Here is an 11,577-nt window from a genome sequence, read left to right as displayed (position 1 = left end):
TTCCGGTGACAACTTCTGCGAGTTCCTGTTGTGGTCGGAATGGATGTTACACATGACATGGGCCTCTAATACATATCATTATATATTTCAGTTACCTCTGATGTGGTCAGTGTTTTGTTGAATTTAAAGTGTGACCTTCTTAAGGTTGTGTCTTTGAGGAAAGATGGTGTTTTACTTTACAAGCGACGGTGAGTAGTGAACTACTGTTTGCTCTGTTGATGTTGTCAACAATGACAGTATAAACAATTTACTTGGCTGTGAATTTCTCGGCTCTGTGTAGTGCAGATGGTATTATGACATTCTAATGTAATTCTCTAATTAAGGAGACCCAACAATGATTATTAACCACAGCTGTAACTGCTGTTTGTACACCACCCTTACAAAAAAGTAAACTATGGCACAGTTATGATATTACATGACAAAACCATGACACTTTGATATATACCATGGTACTGAATGATTAACATATGATACTTAAATCTATTTTAAAAATGTAAATACATAATAGATAGATAGATAGATATAGATACACACACTGATCAGCCACAACATTAAAACCACTGACAGGCGAAGTGAATAACATTTATTATCTCATTACAATGGCACCTGTTAAGGGGTGGGATATATTAGGCAGCAAGTGAACAGTCAGTTCTTGAATTTCATGTGTTGGAAGCAGGAAAAATGGGCAAGCGTAAGGATCTGAGCGAGTTTGACAAAGGCCAAATTGTGATGGCTAGATGACGGGGTCAGAACATCTCCAAAACGGCAGGTCTTGTGTGTTCCCAGTATGCAGTGGTTAGTACCTACCAAAAGTGGTCCAAGGAAGGCCAACCGGTGAACCGGCGACAGGATCATGGGCGCCCAAGGCTCATTTATTCGCGTGGGGAGCAAAGGCTAACCCGTCTTCTCCGATCCCACAGAAGAGCTACTGAAGCACAAATAGCTGAAAAACGTAATGCTGGCCATGATAGAAAGGTGTCAGAACACAGTGCATCGCAGCTTGCTGCGTAGCCACAGACCGGTCAGAGTACCCATGCTGACCCCTGTCCACCGCCGAAAGCACCTACAGTGGGCACGTGAACATCAGAACTGGACCATGGAGCAATGGAAGAAGGTGGCCTGGTCTGATGAATCACGTTTTCTTTTAGATCATATGGATGGCCGGGTGCGTGTGCGTCGTTTACCTGGAGAAGAGATGGCAGCAGGATGCACTATGGGAAGAAAGCCGGCCATCAGAGGCAGTGTGATGCTCTGGGCAATGTTCTGCTCGGAAACCTTGGGTCCTGGCATTCATGTGGATGTTACTTTGACACGTACCACCTACCTAAAGATTGTTGCAGACCATGTACACCCCTTCATGACAACGGTTTTCCCTGATGGCAGGGCAGTTGCAGTGTGTGCCCTGCCACTCTGCAAAAATTGTTCAGGAATGGTTTGAGGAACATGACAAAGAGTTCAAGGTGTTGACTTGGCCTCCAAATTCCCCAGATGTCAATTTGATTGAGCATCTATGAGATGTGCTGGACCAACAAGTCTGATCCATGGAGGCCCCACCTCACAGCTTACAGGACTTAAAGGACCTGCTGCTAACATTTTGGTGCCAGATACCACAGGACACCTTCAGAGGTCTTGTGGAGTCCATGCCTCGACGGGTCAGAGCTATTTTGGTGGCACGAGGGGGACCTACACGATATTAGGCAGGTGGTTTTAATGTTGTGGCTGATCGGTGTGTGTGTATATGTGTGTATGTGTGTATAATATATATATATATATATATACACATACACTACCGGTCAAAAGTTTTGAAACACTTGACTGAAATGTTTCTCATGATCTTAAAAATCTTTTGATCTGAAGGCGTATGCTTAAATGTTTGAAATGAGTTTTGTAGACAAAAATATAATTGTGCCACCATAATAATTTATTTCATTATAAAACTAAAATGTAATTTTAAAGTTTTTGAAATTGATGACTTGGATCAAATAATAAAGAAAAGCAGCCAATAAGTGCCCAACATAGATGGAAACTCCTTCATTACTGTTTAAAAAGCATCCCAGGGTGATACCTCAAGAAGTTGGTTGAGAAAATGTCAAGAGTACATGTTTGCAAATTCTAGGCAAAGGGTGACTACTTTGAAGATGCTAAAATTTAACACAGTTTTGATTTATTTTGGATTTTGTTTAGTCACAACATAATTCCCATAGTTCCATTTCTGTTATTCCATAGTTTTGATGACTTTACTATTATTCTAAAATGTGAAGAAAAAAATTATAATAAAGAATAAGTGTTTTAAAACTTTTGACCGGTAGTGTGTGTGTGTATATATATATTATATAATACTTAATTCTCCAGTGTTAAATGCTTAAACATGTTCCTGTACAGAAGTTTCTTAAAAATAATTCCACATTACAAATAAAAGCTTTACAAATTGGTATATCTGCCAAAAAAACGTGGCATGGTGCATTGTAACCACGTTGGAGGTTTCATTTTGTCTAAAGTTACTAGAACAAGACTATGTACAATTTGAAAACAGTGCTTTTAATTTAATTTAATTTAATAAATGCTTCACTTCCTTTACAGTTGTCTCACCACCCTATACCATTTACATGGGTAAAGACAAATATGAAAGTATGTACTGATTCTCTCATCAATAATTGTATTTAATCATCCTCTGCTTGTCAGGCCAATGACCGCTGTTTTTTTGTTTTTTCCCCAACAGATGAAGATCTTATAAAATATGGATGGCCTGAAGATATTTGGTGAGAATGGTATTTGTTCAAGGGATAGTTCACCCGAAAATGAAAATTATCTAATTATTTACTCATCCTCATGCCATCCCCGATGTGTATGACTTTCTTTCTTCTGCAGAAAAAAAAGATTTTTAGAAAAATATCTCCGCTCTATACAATGTAAGTGAATGGTGGCCAGACCTTTGAAGGTCCAAAAAGCATATGAAGGCAGCATAAAAGTAGTCTTTAATATTTCAGTGGTTAAATCCATATATTCAGAAGTGATATGATCAGTGTGGTTGAGAGTAGATCAATATTTAATTTCTTTTTTTTTTTTACTAACAAAATCTCTCCACTTTCAGATGTGACAGTGAAACTAAACAGGTGCCAAGTGTGACTTTCAGATGTGAAAGTAAAAGTGGAGATTTATAGTAAAAAAGGACTTAAATTTGATCTGTTGGTCACCAACACTTATCATATCACTTTAGAAGACATATACTAAACCACTGGAGTCTAATGTATTACTTTTATGCTGCTTTTATCTGCTTTTTGGACCTTCAGATTTCTGGCCACCACTCACTTGCATTGAAAAGACCAACATAGCTGAGCTATTCTCCAAAAAATCTTTGTGTTCGGCAGAAGAAAGTCATACACATCTGGGATGGCATGAGGGTGAGGAAATCATGAGAGTATTTTCATTTTTAGGTGAACTATCCCTTTCAGTTAGCTACTCATGTTGTGCATCACAATGAATGTTTCTTTGTGGTTCCAGGTTCCATGTGGACAAGCTCTCGTCTGCTCATGTATATCTCAGAATGCCCAAGGTATTTGTGGAACATTTTTTTGTTCATTTTTTTTTTTTTCTTTGTTGTCAACATCTATTGATTTTTAGTTTTCCTTGATTAAAGGGTACAATGGTAGAAGACATACCAAAAGAAGTCCTAATTGATTGTGCACAGCTGGTGAAAAACAACAGCATTCAAGGTACACATTTTTTTAGAGGAAAAACATCAGATTTGTTGAAACAGTTATGTTATTAAAGGTGCTTTCAGATAACTGTTTTATTTTCAGGTTGCAAAATGAACAATATTAATATTGTCTACACACCGTGGAGCAATCTAAAAAAAACTGCAGACATGGATGTCGGGCAGATTGGATTTCATAGACAGAAGGAGGTATGATGAAAGATTCTTTAACAGTCTTCTTGTACTCTTGGAAGTCTTGTTTCTGTAGTAATAATAGCACAGTGAGACTTTCAAATGTACTAAATAACTGCAAGTCTTTTATAAAATACTCAATTGCTTATGACACATCATAATATCTACAGGTGAAAATTGTGGCAGTAGAGAAGAAAATTAACGAAATCGTAAACAGACTGGAGAAAACGAAAGAGGAACGCTATCCTGATCTTGCAGCTGAGAAGGAGTCTAGGGACAGAGAGGAGAGAAATGAGAAGAAAGCTCAGATACAAGAGCAGAAAAAGAGAGAGAAGGATGAAATGAAGAAGAAAAAAGACATGGAGGAATTAAGGTGCTGAGTGTATATGTGATCGCAGTTCAGTGCTTGTGTTTATATAAGTCCTCTGAAACCTTTGTTATTGATAGTTGCATTCACAAACTAAAAATGTGTTGCAATCTCTATTTACCTTGTACTTCCAAAATCTGCTTCTTTTTTAGGAATTATTCATCACTCATGAAGAGTGACAACATGACCACAAATGAGGTAATATGTCATTAGAGCTTACAGCTGAAATAATTTCAATAAAAACGTTCTCCAACACCAGCTTAATATGCATAGTAGTGGAACAAAAATTATACATTTCAGCTTTACTATTCTGCTTATTGAAATTGCGGTACATAATGATTTGAAATTATATCTTACGCAGGATTGCTATGATTCAGATGACTTCATGTAAAGGAATAGATCTGCGATAAAGAAGAACCAACATCTTTCCCTACAGTATCTTCAATTAATGATCTTTGGAATTATCGGAAACGGTCCTTGTGCCAGTAAAGCACAATGCCATGACTTTCTAAAGCAGTTGGCTCCACCATTCCTTTGAAAATACCAATAAAATAAGTAATGTATGCTCTGTGAATGACAAGACTAAGTGGATGGCTTATTTCAACAAGAATTTGGAGAATTTTGTATGTTAAGTTTTGTTACTGGGCTCAGTGAATTAAAGATAGTTACTGTGCAGATGTTTTACTTATGGATGTGTACTGTACACTAAGAACAAGACAGAATTTGTGATTATGCAATGACTCCTGCAAGGTCTATCACTTATTAAATTATTCCCTCTATTGACATTCTACATTAAATAAATATTTCTCAGTTCATTTCCTTATCTCTGATATATCAGTATAATTTTATAGCATTTAAATACTATTCTCTGCAATTGAAATGGTCAAAAGTATTTACAATATGCGAGAAAATGCAGCTGGGAGAACTGTACTATAAGAAACAACAAAAATCTAGAGGTTTAGAACTAAAATATTTGATATGCTGACAAATTAGGAATCAGTAGTTTTACCAAGAAACTGTATAAAGCTTTTGGTTTTCCTTTCATTGATTTTCTTTAATTGATGCCCTATTTTTCATTAGAAATAGGACAATTGTCCTGCACCATGAAAAAACAAATTGTGCACATCTGCATCATTTAATTTGACTCAAATACAGTATTGTCCTAAAAAATGTCCATGCAAAAACATTTTATGGCATCTACGCTAATATTATGCTATTCATATCCTGAGGTTACCAGAGCCAGCCAGATCCAACATTCCTGCTTGGTGTCGGACTCCACTGCTACGTGTCTCTGAGTGATGACGACTAAATGCAGCCGGTGCCAGCCAGACATCACTTCAGTCTATTACGATAGACTTCAGAGGATGAACTGATGCCAACTCCAACCATAAGACATGGGATGATTCATATGCCATTGCCTGAACCTTGGACTTAGGATAGACCTTACCGAAATGACCTGCTGGTTGAACTGCAAAGCACCTCACTGATCTCTGCCTACATCACCTTAGTCTAATGATGAACTACACTCTTAAAATGCAATACACAGACTATCAATTAATTGTCAACAAAATCCTTCATCAGCCAACTAACAAAGGATAATGCATCTATGTGAACTTCTGCAGTTAATCCAGGATGAACTTTAAAGACATTAGTCATTAATCTAACAGTTCAAACAAAATCTTTGTTTAAAAACTGGACCTTAACACTTACTTAGTTTAATAATTTTAAAGCATGACCTGCACTGCACATAAATAACTAATATTGGCATTATATTCATGCTGTTAGCCAGAGAGAAACTGGCCCCACAGTGAGCCTGGTTTCTCCCAAGGTTATTTATCTCCATTAACCAACATCTTATGGAGTTCTGTGTTCCTTGCCACAGTCGCCTTCAGCTTGCTCACTGGGGTTATAAATACAATTATTATTTATTTACTTAATTGTTTATTTTTACACACAATTTACAATCATATTTAATCAATCTACACAATGATAACTCTTAAGAATTGATAGATATTACAGTTTCATTTTCTGTAAAGCTGCTTTGAAACGATGTGTTGTGAAAAGCGCTTGACTTGTCCACTAGATGGCAGCGTTTCTCTGCACTAGCCTTTAGTACGAATTTTGTCTAAAAAATGTAATTAGATTGGCTTGAAAGACCCATTCTACTGGACTATAATTTAAACATAATAGTATTCTTCTTCTGAAACTAACATTTCTAACACTAACTCCTGAGAGCTTTCAAGCTACATGCAGCAAACTCTGCACAGACCTTCAGACTGATCTCGAATAGTGTGCTGTGTCTTTTCTAACTGATCGGAATTCGGGAAAATCCCATTCATTTACATTGATGGAATGTTCAGATTAGCCACGACTATTCAAACTCCAACTGTCAAAATTAAAATCTGAGCCACCAAGACTTAAAACATGCTTTAGGCCGCGCTTCTATCAAATATCTATTTCTATCTGTCTCTTTTAATATGCTATGGGCCACTCTATCGAATCTTTATTTCTATCAAATTCAATCAAGCTTTATTTGAATGATTGTTTTTACAATATTGCCCTGTCAATACAATATTTCTATCTGTCTATAACTGTTTCTTTCTATTTGTCCTTTTTAAATATCTCTGCACCAGAACATTGTAGAGACTTCCGGTTTCGTTCAGTTGACTCAGGGTAGCAAGGAACCTTTTGAGTATCACCTTGGTAACTGCCTAGAAACCAGATGGGGTTACCCTAGCAACCAAATAACAAATCACAAATCTCTGCATCAGAACATCATAGAGACTTCCGTTTTCATTCATTTGACTCAGGGTATCAAGGAGCCTTTTGAGTATCACCCTGGTAACTGCCTAGCAACCAGATGGGATTACCCTAGCAACCAAATAACAAATCACAAATCTCTGCACCAGAACATCGTAGAGACTTCCGGTTTCTTTCATTTGACTCAGGGTAGCAAGGAGCCTTTTGAGTATCACCTTGGTAACTGCCTAGCAATCAGATGGGGTTACCCTAGCAACCAAGTAACAAATCACATATCTCTGCATCAGAACATCGTAGAGACTTCTGTTTTCATTCATTTGACTCAGGGTATCAAGGAGCCTTTTGAGTATCACCCTGGTAACTGCCTAGCAACCAGATGGGGTTACCCTAGCAACCAAGTAACAAAACATATATCTCTGCACCAGAACATTGTAGAGATGTCCGGTTTCGTTCAATTAACTCAGGGTAGCAAGGAGCCTTTTAAGTATCACCTTGGTAACTGCCTAGTAACCAGATGGGGTTACCCTAGCAAACTGAGTAGCAAAACACATATCTCTGCACCAGAACATCCCAGATGTGTTTGACTTTCTTCTGCTGAACAAAAATTAAGATTTTTACAGAAATATATCAACTTGACATCTTGCCATTACTGCAATGCTTTGAGTATCACTCTGGTAACTGCCAAGCAACCAGATGGGATCAATCTAGCAACCGAGTAGCAAAAACATATCTCTGCAGCAGAACATTGTATAGACTTCCGGGTTGGCTCATTTGACTCAGGCTAGCAGGGAACCTTTTGTGTATCACCTTGGTAACTGCCTAGCAAACAGATGGGTTACCCTAGCAACCAAGTAATAAAACATATATCTCTGCACCAGAACATCGTAGAGACTTCCGGTTTCATTCAATTGACTCAGGGTAGCAAGGAGCCTTTTAAGTATCACCTTGGTAACTGCCTAGTAACCAGATGGGGTTACCCTAGCAAACTGAGTAGCAAAACACATATCTCTGCACCAGAACATCCCAGATGTGTTTGACTTTCTTCTGCTGAACAAAAATGAAGATTTTTACAGAAATATATCAACTTGACATCTTGCCATTACTGCAATGCTCTAGGCACAATCACGATTTTAAGCTCGATTACACTTCCTAGTGCTTGATGCATGTGCAGAGTGCTAGATGGCATTATAGGAAATGTTATCAAGCTTGAAATCATGATCGCCAAGGAGACTGCTGTCAAGATGTACAGTGAAAAGCAGTTATATTTTGGTCTGTTCTCACCCAAAACCATCTGGATCGCTTCAGAAGACATTGATTAAACCATGGGAGTCGGATTGGTTACTTTTATGCTGACTTAATTTCCTTTTTGGAGCTTTTGGAGTTCTGGTCACCATTCACTTGCATTGTATGGACCTACAGAGCTGAGATATTCTTCTAAAAACGTTTTTGTGTTCAACAGAAGAAAGAAAGTCATACACATCTGGGGTGGCATGAGGGTGAAATGATGAGAGAATTTTCATTCATGGGTAAAATAACCCTTTAATTACACTTATATTCCTTTATATTCCCACTGGTGAATTTGTATTTGATTATTTATTTTCATTGTAACTGGACCTCGCCTGTTTAATAGTGGTGGATTTTGATTCATCCAGTCTTTTGAATCTGTTTACCAAAAATATTTGCTCAGACACCATTTCTGCAGATTGTAAGATGTACAATAGCTGATCTGCAGAAATGGTATCTGTCTTATGACTCTTTTTGGTGACTGAGTAAAATGGTGACTGGACGAATCTTTTTGGTAAACGGATTCAAAAGCCTCCAGTTACTGTGATGAATAAGGTTATAATTATAGGGGGCCATTGAATTATTGATTTAACCGATTCGTTACAAAACATGAGTTGTTTACGAGAGAAACTTTGAAAGTGAATGAGAACAATTCGTTCACTTAAAAGATTTGTTCAAAAACATGGATTCGTTCACAAACGAATCACTAGTAGGCCCATATAACTACCCCACACTTGTTCTTTAAATGCCTTATAAGATAAGCTAAATGTTTAACAATGCTTTATATAAATTCTCTAATTGGTTGGCTCTTCATTCAAATGTGAGTTAAAGTTATAGACTACAAGAAACATTGAGCTACACATAAGTATATTATCAGGCACTTATTGAGTCTAAATAGATCCACAACTTTCATAATTTCAGTAGTACACCCAAAGGACAGTAGTCATATCATACTGTTCATGTGTTGTACTTGCTAATTTTACTTCCATGTTGTTTCTTCATCAAATAGCAATGTCAAATGTAAATCAACTCAATCACTGAAACAACAGTGTTGTCTTGAGTAAGAAACAGTATGTATAATATGTATGTGTACACAGGGTTGGGGAGTAACGGAATACATGTAACGGGATTACGTATTTAAAATACAAAATATAAGTAACTGTATTCCACTACAGTTACAATTTAAATCATTGGTAATTAGAATACAGTTACATTCAAAAAGTATTTTGATTACTGAAGAGATTACTTTGCATTTTATTGTTATTTTTTTCATTTAATATTTAGTGCATTCAGATGGAAAACATTTATACATATAAATGATGCGATCCAAAGTGCATTTGAACAGCGGTGAAACACTTTCTTATGATGTGTTACATTCATACGAGCAGACAGAGAAGTAAGTTTGAAGTAAGTTTGGAGCAGAAGAAATAGAAATAAACCTTGTGTAAATTACCAGCTTTACGCTAAGCTAAAATGCTATTTCTAGCCATTTTACATGCACATGTTACCAGGAACGATCATATTTTTTTATCAAGAAAATTCACATTAGATCTTAATTTCTTTTTTCTAGAAAGACTTTTGATATTAGGGCAAAAATCATATTCTTGATAATAATTTTTGTATTGTTTTCCTGTAAAAATATCAAAAAATCCTTAAAACAAGATCAATTTGATTTATCTTGTTTTAGAAACAACACTGCATAAGATATTTAGGTTTTTCAGAGAATGTATTTTTAACATGTGTATTTTGTTGTACTGTACTGGCAGAGTTTTTATAGTCAAAACAAGTGAAAAAATCTACCAGTGCTGAAGAAGTAATCCAAAGTATTTTGAATACATTACTGACCTTGAGTAATTTAACAGAATATGTTACAAATTACATTTTACAGCATGTATTCTGTAATCTGTAGTGGAATACATTTCAAAAGTAATCCTCCCAACCCTGTGTGTACACATATATGGAATAAAAATAAATCACCAATTTGTTAATTCAGTGTTGAACAGAAAATCAATGCGATATAGTATTTATTTGTATGAATAGCACTCATTCCTCTTGTAATAAACAAATAAATAGATATTCTGTAATAGTAAATATAGATATGAATTAATCATAAAAATGTAATTCATGAAAGTTGAAAAAAAAAAAACACTTACATATAGGGTCACTAATAACTCTGTACACTTTTGGTACTTATAAAAATAGTTGTATTTTTTATAATTTTTTTGGCTTTTGTGTGTGTATGTGTTACACTATTTATAGGAGAGAGATTGTGGAATAAGTGAGGTACAGAGGCTGGAATTATGTATAAAATCATACGTTTAAGGGTTTAAGAAGAAATGTAAAAATTTTCTAGCTAAATACAGTTGTTGCCAAAAATATTTGCACCCTTGGTAAATATGAGAAAAGAGGGCTGTGAAAAATATATCTATATTGTTTATCCTTTTGGTCTTTCAATCAAAATATTCACAAAAATCTATCCTCAAATTGATATCAAACAATTCCAAACACAGCACAAGTTTTATCAAAAAACAAATTTTTTTGTCAAATACATGTGACACAATTATTGGCACCCTTTTATTCAATGTAACCTCCCATTGCCAAGATAACAGCTCTGAGTCTTCTCCTATAATGCCTAATGAGGTTGGAGAACACATGGCAAGTGATCTGAGGCCATACCTCCATACAGAATCTCTCCAGATTCTTCAAATTCAGAGGCCCACACTGGTGGTCTCTCCTCTTCAGTTCACCCCACAGATTTTCTATGGGGTTCAGGCCAGGAGAATGGGATGGCCATGGCAGAACCTTGATTTTGTGGTCAGTGAACAATTTTTGTGTTGATTGTTATGTGTGTTTTGGATCATTGTCCTGCTGGAAGTTCCAACCAAAGCCCATTTTAAGCTTTCTGGCAGAGGCAATCAGGTTTTGATTTTTTATCAGTTGGTATTTGTTAGAGTCCATGATGCCATGTATCCGAACAAGATGATCAGGACCTCTGGCATAAAAACAGCCCCACAACATTAAAGGTCCACCACCGTATTTAACCGTGGTCATGAGGTACTTTTCCATATGGCTATCTCTCTGTGTGCGCCAAACTCATCTCTGGTGTTTACTGCCAAAAAGCTCTGTTTTTGTTTTATATGACCATAGAACCTGGTCCCATTTGAAGTTCTAGTAGTATCTGGTAAACTGAAGACGCTTGAGTTTGTTGTTGAATGAGAGCAGAGGCTTTTTTCTTGAAACCCTCCCAAACAACTTGTTGTGATGTTGGTGATGTCTGATT

At 36.3% G+C, this 11,577-nt stretch overlaps 1 protein-coding gene across 2 annotated transcripts; it reads left to right on the top strand.

Moving 5' to 3' along the window:
• The first annotated feature begins 26 nt into the window (after positions 1 to 26).
• Positions 27 to 5,068, top strand: LOC127456680 (coiled-coil domain-containing protein 25-like). Of its 2 annotated transcripts, XM_051725148.1 has the most exons (9): positions 27 to 188; positions 2,581 to 2,628; positions 2,720 to 2,759; positions 3,502 to 3,553; positions 3,638 to 3,713; positions 3,801 to 3,904; positions 4,057 to 4,259; positions 4,406 to 4,451; positions 4,615 to 5,068. In XM_051725148.1, the coding sequence occupies exons 1-9, from the start codon at positions 164 to 166 to the stop codon at positions 4,642 to 4,644; spliced, it is 624 nt and encodes a 207-aa protein (XP_051581108.1). In that variant the 5' UTR covers positions 27 to 163; the 3' UTR covers positions 4,645 to 5,068. The 2 variants fall into 2 exon arrangements, with proteins under 2 accessions (XP_051581108.1, XP_051581109.1); XM_051725149.1 differs by lacking the exons at positions 27 to 188; positions 2,581 to 2,628; positions 2,720 to 2,759 and adding an exon at positions 2,949 to 3,401.
• Positions 5,069 to 11,577: the final 6,509 nt, after the last annotated feature.

This window comes from Myxocyprinus asiaticus, chromosome 19, assembly GCF_019703515.2.
Source record: "Myxocyprinus asiaticus isolate MX2 ecotype Aquarium Trade chromosome 19, UBuf_Myxa_2, whole genome shotgun sequence".
Taxonomy (NCBI): Eukaryota; Metazoa; Chordata; class Actinopteri; order Cypriniformes; family Catostomidae; genus Myxocyprinus; species Myxocyprinus asiaticus.
The sequence above is the reverse complement of the archived record's forward strand: the minus strand, read 5'-3'. Positions and strand labels throughout refer to the sequence as shown.

What these genes read in the sequence shown, in the direction of transcription:
- LOC127456680 (XM_051725148.1), top strand. Translation starts at nt 164, where the DNA reads ATGGTGTTTTACTTTACAAGCGACG. An exon ending in GGATGGCCTGAAGATATTTG is followed by an intron (nt 2,760 to 3,501) that starts GTGAGAATGGTA and finishes TTGTGGTTCCAG; the next exon opens with GTTCCATGTGGACAAGCTCT. An exon ending in AAAGACATGGAGGAATTAAG is followed by an intron (nt 4,260 to 4,405) that starts GTGCTGAGTGTA and finishes CTTCTTTTTTAG; the next exon opens with GAATTATTCATCACTCATGA.